This window comes from Vidua macroura, chromosome 14, assembly GCF_024509145.1.
Source record: "Vidua macroura isolate BioBank_ID:100142 chromosome 14, ASM2450914v1, whole genome shotgun sequence".
In the NCBI taxonomy this organism is placed as follows: domain Eukaryota; kingdom Metazoa; phylum Chordata; class Aves; order Passeriformes; family Viduidae; genus Vidua; species Vidua macroura.
In genome coordinates this window covers 16911791-16936378 of record NC_071584.1, presented here as the reverse complement: position 1 = coordinate 16936378, position 24588 = coordinate 16911791, and the positions used below count along the sequence as shown (strand labels likewise).

General features: G+C 45.3%; 1 protein-coding gene across 5 annotated transcripts in view; it reads left to right on the top strand.

Moving 5' to 3' along the window:
- Nucleotides 1–370: 370 nt before the first annotated feature.
- Nucleotides 371–24588, top strand: part of HDX (highly divergent homeobox) — a 40809-nt gene continuing 16591 nt past the window's right edge. The window contains exons 1-6 of one of the 5 annotated variants that reach the window (XM_053990276.1): nt 8180–8605; nt 10516–10860; nt 10959–11365; nt 11490–11634; nt 15419–15472; nt 23749–23895. In XM_053990276.1, coding sequence (XP_053846251.1) covers nt 8357–8605; nt 10516–10860; nt 10959–11365; nt 11490–11634; nt 15419–15472; nt 23749–23895 — 1347 coding nt within the window. In that variant the 5' untranslated portion in view covers nt 8180–8356. Of the gene's footprint in view, nt 573–4286; nt 4472–8176; nt 8606–10515; nt 11635–15418; nt 15473–23748; nt 23896–24588 lie in introns of those variants that run through there. The other 4 variants (XM_053990274.1, XM_053990275.1, XM_053990277.1 and 1 more) reach the window with 4 other exon arrangements.

The following is a 24588-nucleotide window of genomic DNA, read 5'->3' as shown; positions in this document are numbered from 1 at the left end:
AGGAAGGTGTCCAGGTGGGTTTGGGATGCCTCCAGAGAGGGAGGCTCCACACCCTCCCAGGGCTCTGCCACCCTCATGGAAGGAAGTTCTTCCTCGCCTTGCGGTGGAACTTCTCGCGCTGTAGTTTACGGGCACTGCTCCTTGTGCTGTCCCTGCGCAGAGCCCGCCACCCCCCTCTCGGGGACATTTACACGGATTGCGGGCTCCTTCCCCGTCTCTCCCCCGCCGAAATCTCCGGGATGGCTTTCCAGGAGCGCTCGCAGGGGCGATGCCGGCCGGGCCCGCGGCGCGGGGGCGGTGCGGGGCTCCGGGCCCGCGGCGGGGCCGGCCCTGCGGCCGCCCCGTCCCCTCCCGGTGCCGGCGCTCCCGTGCGCGCCCCCCCGGCGGGCGGCGGGGGCGGGCGCCGTCCGGGCCGCGCTGATCGCAGCGCGCCATTGGCCGCTGTCTGCGCGCACGTCACGATCATGATGAGAATTAATGATCGGGGCCGCTGATTTCATTGTGTGACGCCGGGACCGACCCAGCCGAGCCCGGCCGAGCCCGGAGCCCCCGCGCCGGCCCCGCGCTACACGGTAAGCGCGGGGGAGCCCCCACCCTGCGTGGGGGAGCGCGGCGGGGCCCGCGGGCGGGAGGGGCGCGGCGGGAGGGGAGGAGGAGGAAGATGATGATGGTGGTGATGATGATGGTGATGATGATGATGCCGGCGATGCCCCCCCCCCAGCCCGGGCCCGGCGGTGGGGGTGGGGGGAGGCCGGCGCGGGCTCGCGCGCGCGGACGCGCCCGGCGCGCGCAGGCGCTGCTGCGCCCCCCGCCCCCCCCCCCCCCGGCGCGGCCCCGAGCGGGGGGGGGGGGGCCGCGCCGGGCACGCGCCGGGAGCCGCCGGGGGAACTGCGCGTGCGCGCGCAGCCGCTCCGCGCGCGCCGGGGGGCAGCCGCGCGCGCGTGCGCCGGCGGGGGCCGCTCTGCGCGTGCGCGCCGGGCCCGGCAGCTGCCCCTCAGCCGGGGGTGCCTCAGTCGCCGGCACAGAAACATCGCGGTCGCACAAGTGTCACTGTCATAGAAACATCGCGGACACAGGAACGTGACAGTGACAGAAACATCGCGGTCGCACAGCCTGGGAAACAGCCCGGGATCCCCAGCACAGCCTGGCACCGATCCCCGGCCCGGCCGCTGAACCACGGCGCTCAGTGCCACGTCCAGCCTTGCCTTAAGCGCTTCAGGGACGGGGACTCTGCTGCCTCCCTGGGCAGAGCCTTACAATGTCTGACCGCGCTTTCTGTGGCGGAATTGTTTATAATGTCGATCCTAAACCTCCCCTGGCACAGGTCCTGTCATCACTAGTTTCCTTATTGCCCGGTGTCTCAATCACAGAATCCCAGAATCACTGAGGTTGGGAAAGAGCGCTGAGTTCACCCAGTCCAACCTGTGCCCGATGCCCACCTTGTCACCCAGCCCAGGGCACTGAGTGCCACCTCCATCCTTTCTTGGGACACCAGGGATGGAGACTCCAAACCTCCCTGGGCAGCCCCTTCCAATGTCTTATTGCCCATTCCATGAAGAATTTCTTCCTAATGTCCAACCTAAACCTACCTTGGCAAAACTTAAGACTGTGTTCTCTTGTGTCACAGATTGCCTCAGTCCTTGGTGCCCCGGTGTCCCCAGTGGCTCAGTGTGCCTGTGTTGGCAGGGGTGTGGAAGAAGATGAACTTTAGGATCACTTCCAACCCAAACCCTTCTGTGATTCCATGGTATTGGCCTGCTGTGGTGCCAGGCACGAGCAGTCCTGTGGTTGGACAGGCGGCCTTGTGCTGCCACGCTTTGATCCCTCAGGTGTTTGAGGACGAGGAAGAGGACGTGTCCTTGCCTGTGCTCTTCTGGAGGTCTCTCCCCTGCAAGTGCTTGTTGGCACTCACCTGCCCGAGCAGTCCCCAGCCCTGGCCCCTGCCCTCCTAGCCTGGGGTTTCTCATTCTGTGGATAAGATCACACATAACTCACCTAAAGTATGTGTCCTCCCAACTGGAGTCCTGAAGCAGCTCACTTGTTCAGAATAACACTGTATTTTAATGTTTCTTCCCCTTTTTCTGCCATAGGTCTTACAAAACATGTACACGCTTTATTTAAAACATGTGGCTAATCCAGCTGCAGTCAGGAGTCTCATTTGCATCAATAAAGCAGGATGGGATGCAGAAACCTGCAGGATTGTGGTCATGGGTTATTATGTTATTAAGTTACTGAGGGCTGTCTAATTTGTCCCTAATAAAGGGCTGCATTTTATAGGTAGGGCTGTAATACAATCCTCCAAACGCTGTACTTAGTGGAGAGGGAAGCAATTATGCTGCGAGTCACGGATATTTAAAAGTAGTTTTACAAGCTGGTGTGTACATTACACTCACCCAAGCATCAGCCTCATCTTCTGCACTTGGAGTGAGTGGTTGTAACTGGTTTGGCCTGTGTAGGAAAGAGGCACCAACCTGCAAATTCAGATTATTAAAGGCTGTTGCTTGATGTGTGTCCAGTATCTCCACATAGCGTGTAAGTTGGGGGTTGGTTGGTTGATTGTTTTCTTTCCATTTGGGATGTGCAAAAAATGGTGAGTTTTTGGCAGCCGTGGAAAGTGAATGAGATGATTTCAGTTCAAGTTTCTAAAGCTGGAGGAACAGTGTCACTACTGCAGTCTTGTTTTATTTATGTCTATAGTAGTTTTCTTACCACAGTTCCAGTTTTGTCTCAGATTTATATTGGCACTAAGACTTGTTATTTTTTGCCACTGGAGATCTGTGGAGGGAACAAAAAAAACATAAATTGGGAGTGTGCCGATTTTCTTGTACCTCTTACAGATGGAGAGACTAACACAGAAATAGTCATTGTAAGGTGACTTTTTTCCTAAGAAAATGCCTTTTTGGAGCTGAAGTTAAAAAAGAAAACTCTCAGAAAATGATTGTTCCCTTTTATCACTCTCTGTTAATCCCTGACAGTTTTAGAATGTGTTATACCATCAGTGTTTTTATACTTATTTACTTCCTGGTGGCTTGTACTCTTGAGTTAATTAATTTATTTATTATTTATTTGACACCCAAGACTAGTTTCTGTTGCTGTTTGAAATTAGTATAATTATGGGTTTGTTTCCTATTTTTCAAATTAATTAGTGTTAGTATAAAGACTTACCTTGTAAATGTTTACTTGATTCAGCAATCCAAACATTTAAGGACTTTTGGAGACTTGAGATCATACTGCTGTACATTGTAGGCAGAAATTGTTTTTCTTCCTTATGCTGTTGCTTTATTTTTTCTTTATTTTTCACCCCAGATCTCTCAAGTAATTGCAGAACAGCTCAGCAACTCCTGAATTATTTGATTACATTGTTTTTCCCCATTTCCTTATAGTTGTTCTTTCTTTTGTGGCACTCCTTGACATGAAGTTGTTTCCATTAGTTGCTAAAAAGGAATGACCTGGCTTCACCAGGTCTCCCTGGAGAGGCTGATTTTGGAATGTTGGATGAAGTAAGTGGGGTGGAAGGGCTGGATTTGCAGCAGGCACTGGGATCGTGCACTGAGTACCTGTCCCTGAGGCAAACCACGGCTTCAGGAGCCAGCTCTGCTGGAGCTCTGCGTGCTGTCCCCTCACTCTCGCTCTTCCCAGAGGGGGGATGGAAGGGAAATACTGGGGAGAAGGTGTTCCAACCACTAAAGAAGCCTGAAAAAGTTCAGCTGGAAGAACAGCCCCAATGCCATTGGCTGAGCAGCCGGTGACGGTCGCAGGGTGTCCATGGAACTGTCCTTGGGACAAACTGAAGGCCATGGAGTTCCCATCTTTGTCCTTTTCAGTGTCCACCCTGGGATCTCCCAGTGTCCCCAGTGCCTGACAGCACTTGGACTCCGTTTACACCTCCCAAACTGTGACACAGCAGAGGGATCTTACAGTGAGCAGATTTTTTAATTAGCATTCAGTTCAGAAAGGCAGTGAAAAAACATCTTTATATTGTTGGGCTCACAGCAGGCTGAGGGGTGGGAGACCATGGGAGTGCAGAGTTACCAGTGTTGGTTGGCCTGGGACAAGTAGCAGGGGCAAGGGAAACCTTGGAAAACCTGCTTTTTCAGCTGCCATGGGTTATTCTCTGCGCTGCCAGAGACACCAACACACTTGGCCAAGGCTGCTTTATTTTATTAGAGCAGGAAGATGTTGAATCCTTAAATACAGCTTTGCCACCTCAGTCTTTTATTAAAGTGAAAATTCAGCTTACATTCATAGAATTTGTTTTTATAATGCTTTACCTGATTTTTATTAAATTTCACAGAGTTCTTTTCTGTAACAAACTCTCTTTTCAGTGCCAATGTGTTGCCAACCAGCTGGACACTCGGCTTCCCAAAAGCTTACATGCTTGTTTGCTAAGCTTGGCAAGTCAAGATCAAAATGAAATTATGATAAAAATCCATGTGGATTTCTAACTTGGAGTCTGAGGTTCAAGACAAAGGTGAGAAATCCTGAAGAGACTGGAGTGCTCTGTAGGTGCACAGAGTGGGATGAAGAGTTTATTTCCTTGGAAGTTCCTGAGGTTGTTTTGAATAATAGTCTGTGATGAAGGTGTGTGACCTGCTGATTCCCTTCACACTGATGTGTCTGCCTCAGTGTTCAGTAATTTTAGCACCTTGCAAGTTACTTCCTGTGTTAAAGAAAATGTAAGCGCTCATATCTTGTTCTAATTACGAAAACTGATGCTGAACATGTAAAACTTCCCAAAAAATAATCAGTGTGATTCTTTAATGAACATATCCTTTATTAATTTGTCTCAGTGTAGGTAAATTCCCAGGTGTGACAGGCTCGGGCAGTGAGCAGAACTTGTTGCCTGTGCAGGTGGGATCTGCAGAGATAATCCAGCTCTTCCTGGATTAACAGGATGGCTCTGGACTCTGTGGTTTTCCAGGGGAGCTCCCAGACATCTATCAATTGGTTTATTCAACACAGGATACTGCTTTAGATAATTCAGAATCAGCACTTAAGAACTGCTGATGGCAAACTGATTTCCATCTACATTTTACAGGTGACATAATATTAATCAGAGAGCTTTGAATCTGCCAGAGACAGAATATTGCCAGATGTCCTTCACACTGGTGTGAAATCAGTGGAAGATGGTACAGAGCTGTCTTTTGACTGAGGATTTGGTATATCCAAGACACAAAAAGCTTTAATAAATCTCACCTGTTTATTTGAAGGTTTAGATGTTGTAATGCAAACTGCAGTTATGACTCAGTTCATAACTCTGTGGTTGGAGGAGCCTGTAATCTGTTTATTTAAATCAGTTTCTAATGGTCTCTGCAGGGATCCTTTGAGCTCTGCTTTACTGGATTCAAGGCAGAGGCCACCGAGGAATCTTACCAGGACTTTGGTTGGCAGGTGGAGTTCATGAGTGATTAAAATGCACTGTAAAAATGAGTTATTAAAGCAGAGCATGACCTCTCCTGAGTTTAGCTGGGCCAAGCCTGTCAGGCAATGCTCAAGGGTTTATCTGAAGTTCAAGTGATTTAATCAAAGCGCTCCGCCCTGTCTTTATCTAAATTACAGATGTCAAATGCAACAATGAAAGTATTTTAACACACAAGTGACCTTGGATACAAAGATCCACATAATTAAAAAACGTGTCAAGGACCTGACGCAGGTCTTCCCTCGCAGGTCATCAGGTCTGGCTTTAAAAATTTATCTTGCCATTGGAAGAGTCTTCACTGCAGTTGGTGAACTGTTTGGAGAGCATGGTGTGATGAGCCTGAGTGTGGAAATGCTGGAGCTTTGGGTGACTTCAGCAGGATCTGGAACGATGGAAGTTGAACTATTGAAAGAGGAAAGATGAGCTATTTCTGATGAGGTCATTTGTGGGAACTGAGCTCTACTCAATAAAACAGGAGCACTGGTACTGAAAGAGGAGTAGACGGGAGTGCAGGAGGAAAAAGAATCACAAAATTAACTCTTCTATGTTCTTTCAAAGTGACATAAATCATTCCGTGGCCTTGTCATTGTGTATCCACATGGGAGATCTGAAGGCAGTTCTCAGCATGAGAAAGGAGATTATTATGAACTTTATTGATTTGTTAATGGACTAATAATTGTCTCCTCTGTTGCTTGCTATAAATTTCTTTAAGGAGTAGATTATTCAGAGCAAGAGTCTCCTTTGGCCAGCTCTGGCTGTGACTGAATAAATGTTTGGGGGAGGCAGAACTTGGGTGAACCTGACTTGTAATGCAGCTGGTGCTGCATTTAATAATGCACTGGATTGAGAGGGGGAATTAGAGTTGAGAACAGAGGTAAAAAATGTAATTGAAAAATCATCTTCTATATTATCTGTTACTTCAAAGAAACAGTAATTTTTACAAATTGGTAATTACTATTTTTTTATTGCCTGTTGACATAGAGAGGAAAGTAAACTCTGCAGTCAAAGCTCTGGCCTACAAGCATTTTACTCCAAATTCTAGATATCAATCTCTTTCTTTATACAGGCCTGTTGAACTCTTAACATCCATTACCATTACATGGTATAATTATCTTGGAGAGTAAAGTGAAAGCAGTTGGATGTCTACTTATGCTTTTGAGCCCCTAATAATTTTATTTGCTTTATATTAGAATCAGCCCTTGTGCAAAGATTAGGTAGATCTCCCCTCTCCTCCTTTCCATTCAGAATTTTCCAAAATGCTTAGCTACAAAGGGTTCCCTTACCCCCTTTATTTTCCTACTGGATGTTGGCAGGTTTCTTGTCCTTTGGTTCATTCTGTATTATTGTGATTCATGTACTGCATTAAAAGAACTCGTGGCTGGTGTCATTTTTGCTTCCCAAGGCACCACGTTGGATGCAGGCTGTTCCTGGCTGGCACTTGCATTGTCTCAGCTTGTGGCCTCCTGTCTGGCACAAAAAAAGGCCCTGCCTTGAAAATCTGTGATGATGAGGATCTTCTTTTCTGATACCTACCCAGAGGATTGTATTCTTTGCCTGTGTAGATTGTGTAACAAGAGCATCAAGCTCCAGTTTGCTGTTAGGACTCTGTTGTGCACTTGGTAATATTGATAATATTGGCAATAATGTTTGCCTTTCCCACGCCAGGGCATGAATTTTCACACATAACAAAGCAATGTCTGGTTTAATGTGTTCATCAAAGTGCTGCCCTGTCCAGGCCAACTCCTGTGTCCTCACAGTGAAACTCAGGGGGACCCAGTGCTGGGAACTGACCTGAGGAGGTGCTGCTTATCCTGCTCGACTTCCTGAGCACTGTTACATAGAGGTAAAACCTTATAAAAGAAAGGCCTTGTAAAATCAGGCCTTGCAATTTCAGCTGAATTAACAGCTAGCCTGTTAAGTTCCCATGAGAAAGAATCATAAGAATGGGAATCAGTTTGAATAACATTCTATTCTTGCATGAAGGCAGTTGCATCTGTGAAAAATAAGAAGTCTATCCCGTGAGAATCCACAAAGAAAAAATGTAAACACCTGTGTAAAGAGAGAGCCTTAGCTTGTGCACACACAAGCACCTTCTATCCAATGAATTGAGTGGCAAGAAAGTTCTTAACCAATTAGAATTAAACACAATAACTGGGAAAACTGGATAAAAATAGGCTGTGGCATTAAAGTGGGGTTTTGCTGCTGGAACTTTGAAGTGTTATGCCTGTTATTCACTGCTGTTGTTACAGAGCACCATTTTGGGTAAAGCCAAGGAGCAGGAGCACATCCCAAGGTCCTGTAGCTAGCATTGGTTATATCCCAGGAAAACAACCCTTACATGTTCTTTAAAATCCTGATTTCCAGCCTTCAGGAGGTGTCACAGCAGCCTGGAACACTGGTGTCCCTCCTCTGCTAAAGTGAGCATTTGTTAGACTGGGTGGGCAGCACCAGGGCTGCCCAAAGCCCTTCCTTGGGGGTTTTCCCCCAAATTGGTCTTTGGTCCTTGATCCTTGTGACTTCATCTGGAAGTGCCAGTACTGACACAGCAGAAGGACTGGCTCTTGTGGCATGCAGGAATTGCTGAAGTTGGAGACAGTGGAAACTTGTGTCAAACAGTCACCTTGATTTTATACCAGATTGTGTCTGGTTTTTTTTGTTGTTAGGGATGGGAGACAGACCTACTGATATTGGAGCTGCAGATGTTTCTCTGTTTTGCCTAACGCCTTTATTTCATTTACATTTTTAAGGGAAAAACTTTTTCTTTCTAACTAGAGCCTCATGGACTTACTTAAACATGTAATATTTATTTATTTGTGAAAAGCAGTCACTGTTGTTCCAAACATCCAGTTCACCTGTTCAGCTTGACACAACGCTGATTGCAAGCAGCTTTCTTGGAAAGTCAGGAAGAGTGTTTGTGAAAGGTTCTGTAGAGAAAACATGTCCCTCCTCAGCATTATCAGGGGCACAAAGGAGAGCCTGTGCCTCCTGCACAGTTACAGCTTCCACCCCAGCTTTCAGAGTATCTCCTTTTCCTTTCAGATGAATCTGCGTTCTGTGTTTACTGTAGAGCAACAAAGGATATTACAGCGTTACTATGAAAATGGAATGACAAATCAAAGTAAAAATTGCTTTCAGCTCATATTACAGTGTGCACAAGAAACTAAACTGGATTTCAGCGTGGTCAGGGTAAGTACTGAGGCCTTCCAAATTTGTTAAGCATACACATTTATTGCTTTACATAAAATATAGAGAGGTCTGGAGTCTCTAACTTTATCCTTGTCTTAAATCAGACTTCAGTGTGTGTGTGTGTGAGACATTCATTTTACCCAGCGAGCCTATTTAGAGTTTGTTTTCACTGAAATATCTTCACATGACTGTTGAATTTAGCAGGGGCCTGGGTTACACAAGGAGTGATTTTTGTTGTCTTTTGTTGGGATTTTTAAAGTTACTATTTATTAAATTATAGGGTGGCTTGCCCTATAGAAACTTCGTATGATGTATTATATCAGAGCAAGGTCGTGTTTTTAAGAAACTATTTTTAAGCTAAATAAGTTTCTATAAATCAATATATTTGGAGGAAACAATTGTGGAACTATTTCTTTTGATGCAGTCTGTCACACTTGTATTCCACATCACAATCATAAATATTGTGGTCCTTTGTGGTTATTCACAGTGAGGACATTCTTTTCCTATAACACAAGAATGTCCCAGTGCTAACAGGAGCTCTTCCAGAGTCTATGAATTCCACGGAAAGGGAAATAATAATCCCTTTGTGAAACACTAGACAACAAAATGGCTGTTGTCCGAGAGAGAGCAGAAATAGAAATCCTGAGGCATTAGATGGAAAAATAACAAAGGGTAGTGGAACTCCCAGGAGCTGCTGTGACACTGGACACTGAGGAGGAGCAAGTGGGACCAGTCTAGGTTGGTTTTTAATTGGTTTAACAGTGGCACATTGACAACAACAACCCTGCTCCCAAATTCTTACCTGCATTCCCCTCCCTCAGAACACCCTGGAAACATTCAAAGTTACTTTCTCAGCTGGAGGTGGTAGAAGCTGTGAAAGTCAGCCAGGGGTTCAGGCTCCTGGGGCAGGCAGGCAGTTGTAACAGGAATCTGGATGCTGATGGTGCAGCCAGGGCTGCTTTGCTATTTTTGTGCTGATTGAATGTCCTAGAGGAGGCAGTCCAGCTCCCCTCTCCTTGCAGTTCTCTCCATCTTCATGTTTCCTTTCCCTCTCCATTTCCCTTCCTGCAATCAAGTATCATTCCTTCTGTTTTCTTCCCTTTCTGATCCCTGATTTGCAACACTTAAACTTTTTCTTACTTAGGAAGTGCAATGGAAACAGATCCAGTGTCTGTCCTGCATTTGTCATATTTTAGCATGATCTTACCTTTCTCTTCTTTACACCCAGCATTTCTGCTTCTCCTAATGCCCCCTTTTTTTCCTTTTTTTCTTTTTATCCTATAAAACTCCTGGTCAATGATTAATTCTTTGCAAAATGATATTTGAGTTGCAGCTGGCACTTGAAGATAGGATTATAATAGACACACGAATTCCCTAAATACAATTGGTCAGGAGAATGGGACTCTCAGCAGAAGCAAAGCTGACCAGTAACTGACATTTTACTGGATGTTACAAAATGTGCCTCAAATTAGACATTTTGTAAAATTTGACAATAAATTAGTAGAGTGGAATAGTGTATGGCAGGGATGTTTTTTTTTTTTTTCCTGTATGAAATAAGTCACAGTGGTGTCAATGAAATAAATCTTGAGGGTAACTTCAAGACAGGAGGCACAAGAGTGTCAGGATTTTTAAGATGCTGGGGCTTTGGAATTGAGGTTGGGATTGTCCTGTGTGAGTTGTGGATCCCAAAGAGGAGAGGCCTAGATCTCTACCCTGTATTGTTCAGGCCTGTATTCCCACCCTGTCGTGTTCACTGCATAATCAGTACATGATTTACATATTTGTAAACTTAGATCTCAACTCGAACACTTAACATGTCATCAGACCTGCTTAAAAATGGAATTGCTAATTTTTTTCTGCCTCTTTGACGCCTCGTTTTGTGTTTGTTGTCGTTGCTGTCTTGTTTGAAGACGTGGGTTGGCAACAAGCGGCGGAAGATGAGCAGCAAGATCGCCGTGGAATCTGGGGGCACCCCCCCAGGGACTGCCCCTGCCACTCCCTCCGTGCCCCCGGAAGCAGCGGTGAGAAATGTGGTAAATATTGCTCGATCCCAAAGCCAGCAATCCTCTTGGACCTCTTCTAACAATGACGTGATAGTGACTGGTATCTACAGCCCTGCCAGCTCCTCGGGCCGGCCGGGAGTCTCCAAGCACACGAACACCTCCGTGGCAGAGCTGCACAAAACCTCCATCCCACGGCTCCCGGGCAAGAGCGACGCAGACTTCCAGCAGCAGCACATCCCTCTGGGACGGCAGGTACCCCACTGTAAAAACGCTTCCCTCTTGGTGGGGGAAAAGACCATTATTCTATCCAGGCAAACGAGCGTGCTCAATTCTGCAAACTCCATCTACAGTCACACGAAGAAAAGCTACGGCAGCTCCTCGGTGCAGACGGCGGAGCTGGTGTTACCTCAGAAACCCATGATTTGCCACAGGCCCTGCAGGGCCGAGCCCTTGGCGTGCCAGCGCTTGCACAAACCCGAGCCCGCGGCCCTGGCGTCGCACGTGCCCCCCGGGCCGAGGGCTCACCCCAGGGACCCCGCGTGTGGCACCCAGAACCTGGAGATCCGCGAGGTGTTCTCGCTGGCCGTCACGGACCAGCCGCAGCGGCTGGTGGCGGGCGGCGCGGCGCAGAAGCGCCCCTCGCCGGGGGGCAGCTGCCTGTCCATCGCCATGGAGACCGGCGACGTGGACGACGAGTACGCCCGCGAGGAGGAGCTGGCCTCCATGGGAGCGCAGATCCAGAGCTACTCCAGATACTGTGAGGGCAGCGGCTCCGGCCGCGGGGACAACCAAAGCGCGGCCGGGCCGGGCCGCAGCGGGGGCTGTGGGGCGCAGCTGGGCAGTGCCAGGGATGTGCCTGACAATCTCCTCTACCACAGCAGAGAGTTCCACCTGCCTGCACGGACCTCATTGCACACAACATCCAGCACGATTTATAGCCCTGCCAACGCAGCCAGAAGTACCTTTTCTCCTCATTTTACATCTTCAAGTCAACTGAGGCTGTCACAAAACCAAAATAATTACCAGGTAATCCATCGGTTTATCTCTGTCTTCACACCTCAAAGCCAGGGTTGCAGATAAATGCTGGTTTCAAAGTTGGTAGCTATTAAGCAATAGGTTCACCTTTCTGCAGGCTGTGCTCCTTTCATGCCTTTCAGTGGAGATAATTCCTTCTCAAACCCAGTGCAGGCAGCACTGCAGCGTGGTGGCACTTCTGCCTGTCCAGCCGAGCCCCTGGTAGCCATATATTGAAGTTCAGTGAGGATTTCATGGATTCCAGGGCTAAATTTTGGCTGCAGGAGGGTCATGCCCACGAGCTGGTGGTTGCTCAGGCCTGTGTTGTCCTGCCCTGGATTTCCAGCACATGCCGTGGCCATTCCCTGGCTGTTCCCCTGTGGACACACATCACACGTGGCACAGGACATGGTGTCATGCTGGCATTTGTGCATCTGCTCATCCCATTGATGTCAGCTTGGAATCCTGTACCCCCTGTGCAGGTGGCAGTCTCTGTGTTCTGTCAGGGATTAGGATCCCCTGTGATGGACTTAACTCAGCTTCCTTTCCCACAGCATCTAATTCAAATAATCAGTTTTACATTCAATCCCTTTATTCCTTTTCGTGTACTAAAATCCCTTTAGTGATACTGAGGGGAAATTAAATGCAGATCATTGAAGAACTAAAAGATGTTTAGGAGAAACTGCAACACTTGACACATTTTTTTTTAGTTTTTGGTATTAGAAGGGGAGAGATACTTCTGCAGGAAACATCCAAATTGGTGTTTTTCATGGATTTTTACACCATCTGGCATGACATAGCCTGGAGACACTGAAGTAGAAGCCTTTTAAGGCTGACAGGATGTGTTTCTGTGTGTGTCACCTGCCTGCATTTGCCTGTTATTGCCTTTTTATTTTCTTCTGAAAATAAGCCATGTTGACAGCATATCAGCTTTTCCTTTGCTTTGCTCACCAGGGTAGAGAACGAGACTTTGTGAATCATATTTTTTTTTAGGTTTTTTAATTTTTCTTTTTTTCCTGACTTGTTCCTATCTCATGTGACCATTTGAAGGAAAGCTGCTGAGTCCAAGTCAGTGCCACTTTTCACCTGAATTATTACTTCTCTGGTTGAAGACCAGAGGTTTGATGAACAGAGAGTAAATTCTGGGGAGTAGATGGCACATCAGATGTTCTCTCCTTTACCCTCACACAGCCTCTCAGTGTTTGCTGTTTCTTTTCTTACTTGATTATAGAATTCCTGAAATGCTGTTTACTTTTGCCGTCCCAGTTTCACAGGAGAAGAAAAGCTGTAAATGTGCAGATCAGTCCAATAAAGGGTTGGTAAAAGTGCTTACAATTGAGTTAAGGACATTTTATAAAGTTTCATGAAGGGAAATCCATTACTGATGCCTCCATCAGCTGTGTGCTCATGATGCTTTATTTCACTCTTGAAAAAGCATCAGAGAGATTGATTTCTTCTATTTTTATTTTTTTTTTATGAAATTTTGAATAACTTTGTTTTGGGGTTTTATGGGGTAGGAACTGAGTCTTTTTGAAGAGCTAGAACAGTTCATGGTAGATGATATTTTATCTGTCTGTGTGGTGTTTTATAGATCAGAATAAGATCTCTGGAATTTTGTTTGGGTTTTTTTTTTACTTCTCCCTGTTGTAACAACACACCTGGTTTTTTGATAAGGGAGGAATTCATCTGTACCCCAGCTGACCTCCATGCCTGTCTCAGACACCCCCTGCTCTTTGGATTTGGAGGTTGGATGGAGGGAGCTTCTGTCATATCCCTTATCATTCCAGAGTTTTAAACCTTGGAAAAGCTGAGCAGGATGCTGTTAATTCCCTCAGTGCTGTGAGCATGCACCCTGTGAACCCCTGAGGTGACACTTCTGGGTATTAGAGACTTTCTAAGGTGCTGTCTTGAATCCTTTTAGGTTTGTACAGGATGACACTTCATTGTTTTGTAGTCAGTTTATGTTAATTTTATTGCCCATGTTTAGCTAATTTATCCATCAGCACAGAGATGAAAATCCTTAAACTTGGGGAAATCTTCTTGAATTTAAAAATAGATTAAACCTGAGCTAAATGATTATTGGAGTAGTTGAACATCCAAGCAGATGCTTCTTCAAAGTCAGGACTGTGTGATTCATGTTTTGATGAAGTAATTACTGTCATATATTGGTGGGGTATCTAATTAGCAATTAGTTATAGCTTCCTTACTGGTTCAATTAATCAAATTCATGTTAGTGTAACTTAAGACTAAATTTAATTAAGTGATCAATTTTAATGCCTGAGCAGTTTCAGTAAACAAATTCTTCAGCCTACTTGCTTGTCTCAGTTTGACTTTGACTGTGTTGAAGTGGAGAGGTTACCTGTGCTGTCCTCCAGGCTGAATTGGGATTTAGTTTTGGTTTCTCCCGCCAGCCCTAAGGGACAAGAACACTGTAGAGAATCCGTATTTTTATTTACTTTGTTGCCAAGCCCAGCCCTTGTGCCTGTTTGCCGAGGGCAGCTCAGAACAGTGCCGTGCACGTTCTCTTCCAGGGAGTTCTCTTGAGATGAGCTTGGCTGGTTTGGGCCTCATCCCTGTCAGAACTGTGTGCATTTGTCTTCCCAGCAACCCTTAATGCTCTGCCAGGTAGATGTTGCTTTATTCCCATATAAAAGCACTTTTTTTTGTAGCCCCCTTTAAATGAGTGAAGAGGAGCCACCTGGGTGGTTCCTCAGGGTACCTTTGCAGTGGATTCTGTGGTGTGAAGCTGTTGTGTGGGATATAGGGTTGTAACAGACATAACTTTACAGAATTTCTAAAATGTGTGTGTGCAGTGAAGAATATTTTAGGCTCAAACCCTGATGCAGGCCGGCCTTGGGAGGGGAGGGTGCTCCTTTCCATCCCCCTCAAACCCTCTTTGTGCTGTAATGAGAAAGTGTCTGACCTTGGGTGGCCTCCAAGTGCTTCCAGCTAAAAGCTTGAAGAATAAAAGTGTTTATGTGCTTGTACAGCAGCCACCTGTACCAGGGCTGCTGTGCTTGTGCTCATGCTGCAAGAGCCATCAGTGAAGCACTTTGCAAATACCAAAACTCTCAGAACAGTTTGGGTCAGGCAGCAGAAATGCACAGGTTTTTTCCTCACAGGTGATTGATCTCTCCAGAGCTGTGTTTAGTCTCTCAAGCATTGCTTGTCTGCAGCAGAAGATGCACATGGGATCTTAAATAAGCCTAAAATATTCCAGGCTGTGACACACCTCAGATGGTCAGGGAAAACACTCTGAGATTTTTATTTAATAAACTCTGACCTCTGGGAATGATGGAGAAGCAATAGGAATGGAAGCAGCTCTCCTTTGCCTTCACACCCCTTCCTTCTCATTCTCCATCCTGATATCCCTATTTTTTCTGCTGGTATTCAAATCTTTAACATGAGGCATTGAAGAGCTCAGTGACAAACATGAGAGCATTTCTTCTGGACGTTGAAGTGATGTAATTGGAAAAGATGGAAGGGCAGCTCAGTCCTCAGCCCTTGTCTGACTCCAGCCTGCTCATCCTGCCAGGTGGAAAGGGAAACTGTTGTGAAGTACGAGTTTTGGGGTAGAGAAACACCCAAGTTGTCACTGTGTTATCTTGCCCTCACCCAAAGAAACAGTGTTTTATTCTTGGCAGTAAAGGTGAGTGTGACTTTGGTTTTCAGTCTTAACCTGTTTACAGACATTGGTGTGAGAATTGAATGCACAGTGCTGAAGTCTCACTATTGGCTCTCACAGCAACTTAAGCTGCTCTTGTTTTCTGTTCTGTTTCCTCCTTCTCCTCTGCAGATTTCAGGAAACCTTACTGTGCCTTGGATTACAGGTTGTTCCAGAAAAAGAGCAGTAAGTACATTTCCATTTAAGTATCTAATGCATTGAGTGAAACAATGAAAAGTTGATAAAAATGCATTTTTGAAAATGTCAGTTCTATTTACCTTGGGTGGGTTTTTCCCTTTTTCCTTTGATACAAACCTTATCTGCAGGTGCAGTGTTTCAGTTGAGGTGAAGTTGATGTCTATCTTTAAAACCAGGTCAAGGTCAGAATCCAGTGTGAGGTGATGCCCAGGTAGGAATCGTGCTCTTAGCTCAAACACAACATCTGAGTTGATAAGGACTGAGTTTGGAGTTCAGAATATGGTTTTTATATTGAAAGTAAAGTGGTGGTTAATTGGGGCAACTGATTGCTTAAGAGAGTAACTCCCTCTGCAGCTTCTCTGCACATGCACAGAATTAGTCAGTGCTGGCTGTAGGAACTTGATCAAGTCTAATTTTATCCACATAAATGTCATTTCACAGTAGCAGAATCAGCCAGTTTAGTGTCCTTAATTCACAGACAACTCCAAACCATAACACAAGGTATGACACAGCTTTTGTCAGGGGGAAAAAAAACCTGCCCAACTCTTTTGTTGATTTAGTGCTGAGCATTTCCAGCTTGTCTTTGAGGAGGTGTCAGTTCTGCCTCCTTACCAGCAAATCCAGCCTCAGCTGGGATGGTGCAGCCAGGCTCTCCAGGGGCTGCTCTGTCACTCCAGCTCTGTCAGAAGCAGCAGCTGGGGAAGTGTCTGGTAACCAAACTCCCCAGTGTGTGGAGCTGGCAGTGCCCTGGCAGTGAGGTCTAGGCAATGGAAGAGCCTTTCCTTGCTTTCTCCTGCTGTAACCAGAACTTTTTTCTTTTATTATTTTCGGTTCTTTTAGTCTTCAAAAAGTGTGAGTGTGGCAGTGTTTCCTGTATAAGTAGAAATCTAAGGACCATCACATTAATGGTGTTTTCTCTCAGAGTTTTCTAGGTCTCAGCTGAAGCATTTCCCATTTCTGGAGAGTTTGGTACAATGACTTACTTCTTTTTGTACAGAGAGTACTTTATAAGAGCATCTCCCAGAGGAACTGGTACTTTTGTACAAATCCTGTTGTGCTCAATCCATCTTCTTTCTTTCCTAAGTGCTAATTCTCTTGAGGAGGCTTTTTAAAATGCAGCTCTTTTCTGGAAGGTTCATTCCCTCTTATCACTTAATGACCTTTTAGAGCATCTCACCAAGGAGCTGAGGAGTGTCCTGGGTAGAGTTTCACAGCTAAATGGGGAGGTTTTCCCCCTCCCTCCCAGTACCCTGCCACCCCATCCATAGCCAGTATCCAGCTGTAAGGTAATCCAGGTTGGGTGTGTGAGCTGACAGGTACAAATTCTACTGCTGAGGTTGCTTTTAGAGTTCAGTGCTGTTCTGGGGGTCAGGTGTGTGCCAGAGCCAGCTCAGATTTGGCACTGGGAGCCCAGGGCTGGGAGTGGGATGATGTTGACCCCTGCCTGCATCACTGGGGGGTTGTTGGGCTTTGTGGTCATGCTGGATACCTGACCTCAGCTGTAGAAGACATTCCTGGAGTAAATTTTAAACTTTCAAGGATGTGGAGGTGCCTGTTCATTAATCATAGAGCCCTTGAGGTTTGAAAATACCTTAAAGATCATTGAGTCAGCCCAGCATCAGTATGGATGCCACTAAACCATGTCCCCAAGGGCCACATCCACACGTTTTATGAACACTTCCAGGGATGGTGATTCCACTCCTTCCCTGGGCAGCCTGTTCCAATGCTTTACAACCCTTTCAGTGATAAAATATTTCCTGATATCCAACCTGAGCCTCCCCTGGCCCAGCCTGAGGCCCTTTCCTCTCCTCCTGTCCCTGGGAGCAGAGCCTCCCCTGGCTGTCCCCTCCTGTCAGGAATTGTGCAGAGCCACAGGGTCCCCCCTGAGCCTCCTTTTCTCCAGGCTGAGCCCCTTCAGCTCCCTCAGCCCCTCCTGGAGCTCCAGACCTTTCCCAGCTCCATTCCCTTCTCTGTCTCCAGCCTCTCAATGTTCCTGCAGTGAGAGACCGTTAAGGATGGTAATTAGAGAGTTCTTTTTCCTTAGACCTTTACTCATTTACAAATGAGTAAAGGTCTAAGTGTATTAACCCACTGGTTAATACAATCTGTTTGACAACATCTGTGTCCAGATGTGTGGATGCACTTTCCCAGTCTGAGTGCAGAATCAGTCTCCTTCAGGGGGCGAGTTGAGGACTTGGCACTCTGAAACTGCTGTGTACACACAGGGGTAAGACAAGCAAAGGAGAAAAAGCTCCTACTTCCTAGAAACTTTGATTTCAACTGTGAAATTCTTTTGAATAAAGAGTGTGAGGGAACAGAAATAGAATGGATAGAGTTGTAGAAGTGCCATTATGGCAATTACTGCCATTCAAACAGGAAAAAGGCTAATCTGTATTTTGGTTAAAATGGAGAAGATTGTCTTTTAGATGCTTTGAATTTTTAATCTTCTTCCTTGATGTTTTGTTTCCCTTGCCCTGTCCTTCAACTGTATCAGGAGAGAAATAAAAGCTGTGCAGTTCTGCAGAAACTCTTGTCTGCTCAGCTCTGCTGTAGAATGATGTAATCCTGATTGTTAATGAATATTAGTCTAGAAATATCACCCTCTCAGTAACTCATGAGAGTGTCTTTGGAAATGACAGAGTTCTGTGTTCTGTCCTGGTGCATGTGCAGTGGCCTTTATGAATGCATTGATTTTTGGTTTTTCACAGGGTGGTGGAAGGATAACAAGGATTCAAAAATAGCAGTGAAGGTACCAGTTAAGGAGAATTAAAAGGGAAAATATCTTCACTTCTGTTAGGTCTTGAGTGTACTGACTGTGCTTCAGTTCTGTGTCATCTGAGGTCTGAGCAGAATGGGTTGTGTTTGTGTAGATTTAAAAGTACTGGTGTGCTCTGGAGAACATTTGGCACACAGGTGGTGGCTCTGGGTAAGCTGGGCCTTCATGGTGAAGTTTCATTTTGGGGGACAGAGGATGTTTGTCTGCCCTGAGCTTCACTTTGGGGTGTCTGGGCTCTCAGACTGATGTATCTGAGGACAGGAAAGACCTGAAATGGGTGGAGAGTGCTAGATTTTGATTTTTGTATCACTGTTTGCACATTGGCTATTTGACTGAAACTCTGTCACAGGAGTGCAGGCACACTTTGAGCAGTTGGAGGGGCTGAGGTGTGACACCTGCCCCCAGCTGTTCTGGGCATGGGAGCACAGCTGGATTTTGTGGGGGAGACACATCAATACAACTCTAAAGAAAGCTCCTCCTTGGCCTGGGGTGTGCAAGGCTCAGGAGAACAATGAGAGCTGAGAGCAAACACCTCAGAGCAGCTTCACAGAGAAACCCTGGCAGGGATTAAAGCTCCTGCAGTCAGAGGGCACCTCAGCTCTGCCTTTTGCTTTTAAAACTTGGGGAGTTCTCTGCACTTTCTCTGCTCTCCCAGGAGGGGAGAAAACTGTGGCTCAGTCAAGAGAGTGGGAGCGTGTCTGAGCGAGCCAGTGGGGGTCTGCAGTGGGAGGTGAGCCCAGCTGGAGGTCTCTGCGTGGGGACACTGGGCTTGTTCCTGCTTTGTGCCATTTGCAATGCTGACTGGAGTGTTTCCTCCTTCTGTGAGATACTTGACTACCTATCTCAAGGTATTTCAGCTTTGGTAAACCATCCACAGCGTGGCAGGGAAGAGCACTCCTGTCCCACAGCAGTGCTGAAGGAATGCAAAGGGGGACAAGTCTGGTCATTTTTTATTCCGTGATGTGCTGCGCCTCAGTGCCACAGATCACCCTGGCTCATTGTGTGCTGTGAACCTGCAGGCAAGGCATGCATCCTGTCTGAACAGGAACTGCAAAACTTTCTGGTCCAATGTGAGGAAGACATTGACAGATCAAGTAAGAATCATAATTAAAAATCTAAAAATCAGTTTACTTTGAGGCTGAACATCCACTATTACACAGATCAGCTCAAAATCTCCAGAAGGGTGAGTTGTCAGTTTGTGTGGTTTGAGGGTTGGTTTGGAAATTAGAGTGAGATGACTGGGGCTCAGAGTGTAATTTCTTTGCTAGACTGTTCATTGCATTGATATCTCTTCTTTTTTTTTTTTTTCATCTTTTTAGTTGAGTTTGATTTAGAAACAGATAGTAACAGAATATCTGTAATTTTGGCTGCATGCTGAAGCAGTTACAGCTCTTCTCACAATGGGGTGCTATGAAATATTTATCAGTTCTGCTTCCATCAGAGCAAACTTCACGCTTACCCAGCCAGTGGGGAAAGATGCAAAAAGTCTCTGCTGCAGAAACCTACCAGTGGTGAGCAGGAGGAGTGGAAGGTTGTTTTCAGACACCTTTGTGCCTGAATTTGTGCAGCTGTGTGTGAGCAGCTGTGTCCAGCCTAAGCTCAGGATGGCTGTCACTGACAGGGGGCAGCTTTGTGGCACTGGTGAAACCTGAAGCTGAAACCTCAGGCTGAAGGAATGTGTAATCTGGAAGAGCTTTAATGAGGTTAAATATCTTGGTGTGTTAGGGGAAAATGCAGACCTTCAGAATTTGTATGTGGGAAATCAAGAAATAATGAACTGAAAAGCAAAAATGATATTAAATGGTGCAGGGATGAAGGGAGAAGCGTACTGGAATGATTCAGAAATCACTGTTGATACATACAAATAAGATCCTGAGGTGGGAATTGATAATCCTCTGAAGAAAACAGGTATTAATTAGTGTCAGGGTTCAGAGAGGTCCATGCTGGCGTCACTGGGAAAGGTGAATAAGGCAAAATGACGCTTTTGTACAGAAGAATCTGGGATTTGTTCATACCTTGAATACTTTGAGTGCTTCTGATCTTCCCATTCCTCCCAAAATATAACAGAGAAGCAGTGACAGGGATCAAAGGCATGGAAAATTTGTTTGTGAGAGGTTTGTTTGCTAAAAATAAGCATTACCTCAGCCCATTTCATCACCAAGTATCAGAACTGAATGTTGATTTAATATGATTTCACTGCAATTGAAATGAACACCACACGCAGTGCTCAGCTGCAGCATAAATGTAAGTTATGTATAAAACCTCTAATTCTTCCATTTTTTAGCATATCTTTGATTAATAATCTGAAATTTGTGTATAGCTTTTGTGCATGTGGCCTGAAACATTTTCAAGTGCTGCATAAAAGCCGATGTGAAAACGCAGGCTCTGAGCAAAGGCAGGATAAGGACACTCCACTGCGTGCAATTATTCACCCCAATTATAGACACCGGATTTGCACCACAGAAATTGCTGCACGGTGGGGGGGATGAGGGGCTGGCAAAGAGCCAGGAATGTCCCTGATAAACTGGGTCATCTCCTCCAAGGATGTTGTTGTTCCACTTGGGAGGTCGGGGATAAGCTGGGTTTAACCCTGCACTCAGCACAACTGCTGATTCAATTTGCTTTTCCTTGGGAGTGGATAGGCTGGATTCTGCTGGACAGAGCCTCTGCTGCTTTTTAAACTGTGGCCAACAGAACTGGGAAATGTAAAGGATTCAGCCAACAGCCAGCACTGTCAAAGGCAAGCCTTGAATCAGCAAGCTGGGTGTCTGAAGACAGGAAATGAGAATTGCATTCAGAGATGAGTTAATGACGTAAAAAATAAGAACTGAATTACTGGCTTGCCTTCACCTATAAGTATTGTCATAAATATGAAGCTTTCCAATATTATCTTTTGATATTTTTTCCTATAATGATGAATGTTATGATATTTGTCAGGCTTTCCTCTAGGTCCCTCATTTCCTCTGATGATATTAAGCATGAGAAGGTTATTAACTAAATTGATGGAAGCTTAGTTACATGTACAGTGTCGAAATTCTATCCTTTATTTTCTGACAAAAGGCATTATGTAATTTTTAAGCAGTTTATAATGTAGAAGGCAAACTTGGGTATGATCCATGTCAAGGGGATGATCCTGTAATTGAAGGTAGTTTGTGATTTCCCTAAGAAAGTGCTGATAAGGCCTGTGGCACAGCGTGGCACACGAAGGCAGCTAATCTGGAGCTGAGATTTGGACATGCTCAAGTGTCATTTACATCTACTGAGCTTAAGGAGTGACACTGATCCCATGATGCTGGTGCAGCAATTGAGAGCAGGGTGTATAAATGATGATCCTTCAGGATCTCTGAGATCCCACAGAGCTGCTCACTTGGCAGAGCACAGGGGCTCCTCAGTGCTGGTCTTGGGAGAGCAAAATGGTCAAAATGAGACAGAGACCCCAAAGTAGAAAATATAAATTATATTAACATAATTATACAGCAATTGTGAGGTGAAAACCATTGAATTGTGATGTATCTAATAAGATTTTTATTGAAACATTTGCAGTAGGTCATCAGAATTAACATCTATCCACTAAAATGGAAAAGATCTGACTCTGCTTTTTAAGCAAAATTTTTGAAGGCCAGGTGCTTTTGCTAAATTCTGCTTTTTCCATGTAAAATCATTGTTTTGAGTAAGTAAAAGCTGGGCAGGCTCTGCACCTTCCTGAGCAGAGGAACTCTGCTTGGGGAACTCGAGGCAGGCTCTGGGTGCCTTCAGTCGAAGGCAGGATCCTCTTGCAGATCACTTTTCCTGCTACCCAGGCCTTGCCCTGGGTTCTTTCAGGAGAGGAAGCATTTCTGAATAACTGGAAAACCACATGGCAAAAAGAAACCTGAGCTTCCTCCAGCAGCAGCTGAACTTTCTTTGGGTTTTGTTCTAATTTGGCCAACACAACCACCTGGGTGGGAAAAGCCAACCTGAGCAAGGTTCCCCCTTACCTGTGCTGTAACACCTGGCACATTTCCTGGTGCTCCCCTGAATTCCACAGACTGTTCTGAGCTGGAAGGGACCCTACAGGGATCGTTGAGTGCAACATCAAGTGGATGGGCTGAAATGAGAGAATTGCATCTGGGAGTGCAAATTTGGATGTTCCAGGGGGGGTTGAGGCTGTGGATGGTAAATGTTAGGGGTTGCGGTGTGGGGCACTGATCCCAGGGAGCTCTGTGAGTTCACTGCAGGGCTTGCAGCAGTGGGGACTCTGCAGGACCTGCAGGCAGTGTTAGTTACTTATGTTTAGAAACACCCAGGGTCCTTGAGGAGGTGAGGTGGCCCTGAGCAGTCAGGGATGTGAATTTATCTGGTGTATCTTTTTACTGGAATTACTTCAGGAAGACAAAGGTTTGATGCCCCTCTTTTGTGTTCCTACATTGAGGAGACTCAAGTGCTTCTAACATTTTGAGAAATAGTAATTTTTAAGAGAAGAAAATTGCAACAATTACGATATTCTGAAGAGTAACAAAAGCTAAAACTGAGAACTGTACAAGATTGTCAAATGATCCTGGTTCTGTAAAACTACTTTTTATTCCACTTAAAATTATTTCTTTCTAACTTTCTAACTTTTAACAGTTGTTAAATGAGCAAACACAGAATTCAGCTATTGAAATCATGAACCCAATTGAGCTACTGAAATAATGACACATGTGGCACATGGGCTACAAGTTACCAATGCACTTTGTGGTTGGTTTTCTGTGAAAAACATGGATTGGAGTAATGAAACTGTAGATTTTAGAGAAAATTCTGTGCAAAAAGGTTTTGATAAAGCTTGGAATCTCTACTAGGGAAATACTTTCTGTACTCACACCAGTCCAAACACTGGTAAGATGTCTAGGAATTTTTTCTCAGTGTTACTCCTTTTATCATTGATCCACTATCACATGTTTTGATAAACGTAGACAAAGAGTTTGGGAACTCTTGGATAAACAGTGGAACCAATTTAAACTCAAGCTAACCACATAAACATTAAAGTATTCCCTTTAGGAAGTCAGAATCCTTTGAATTATGCATGTGTTGTAGTTTGCAGTAAGATAAAAGAACTTTAAGGGGGGAGGGTGAGAAACTTGAAAAGCCTTTAAGGAGTAATTTGCATAAATTGGGTGGAGAGAGTAAACAGCACAAGGGGGAAAAAAAGTTATTTTCAGTAAGGCATTATAGAATGAGATAAAACAAATTACCAAAGAAATCAGGTGGAGTTGAAACAAAGCTGAAGTGCCTTAAACTTGTCTTAATGCTGCTACTGCCTTTACAGCAAATCCCAGGGAACTCTGAAGTGCCCTGGATTAAAAAAAAAAACAAAAAAACCCCACCAAAATCTTAAAGGAGTCTTAAAAGAGAAGAAGAGCCATGGAGACAGAAGAACATGTGTGTGTTACTGTGTGGGAGACCTCTGGACATGAATGCTCAGGATAAGCAGATTTTTTTTCAATCTAACAGTATTTTTTTTATCTTGCAGTTACAGGACCGCACACAATTTAGTGACCGAGACTTAGCTACCCTAAAGAAATACTGGGACAATGGCATGACCAGCCTGGGCTCAGTCTGCAGAGAGAAAATTGAAGCTGTGGCTGCAGAATTAAATGTTGACTGTGAAATAGTTCGGGTAAGAAATCCAGAGTCTTCCCTTATCTTGTCGCAGGAGCAAAAATAGGACAGATGAAAGGCTTTAAAAATTTCATGAGGAAGCTTGAAATAGATTTCACGTATTACATAATGAATGACCATGTTGGGAAGTGCTCTCCTGCTCTTTCTGCAGTCTATATTTAGTAAAAGCCCTCAGGTCAGGGTCTTATTGATCAGCAGCAGAAGCAGCACTAGGAGCTGTTTGATATTCTCTTGAGGAAGATTTTAAGTAAAAGTGTTACATTTTTGAGGGAGATCCTAGAAGACTGAAAGGTACTATTTATATTGCTAATAAGATACCAAAAAAGGGCTTTTCCAAAGATACAGGGAAAATACTTCTCATTCATGCATATAGGGAAAATTGTATGAAAGAAAACGCTCCAAAATAGGAAAAAAAAATATTTTACAAGACTTGTCTTGAGGGCAGGTTGAGGTGTGATGGAGGAATTCTGGGTCAGTTCAGTTTGATGGCTGCTGTAGGTGGCTGAGGGAGGCACAGGTGTGCTGGAGATAACCTGGCTGCCAAGAACCTCTGCACATCATCTCCTCAGAGGCTGGGATGTTGTGTGACTGTGTCCTGGATGAGCAGACACCCAGCAGCACCTCGGGGGTCTCTTTGCTCATCCCAGCCTCAGGAAATGGCTCCACTGTTTGCAGTCAGACAAGGACAGGA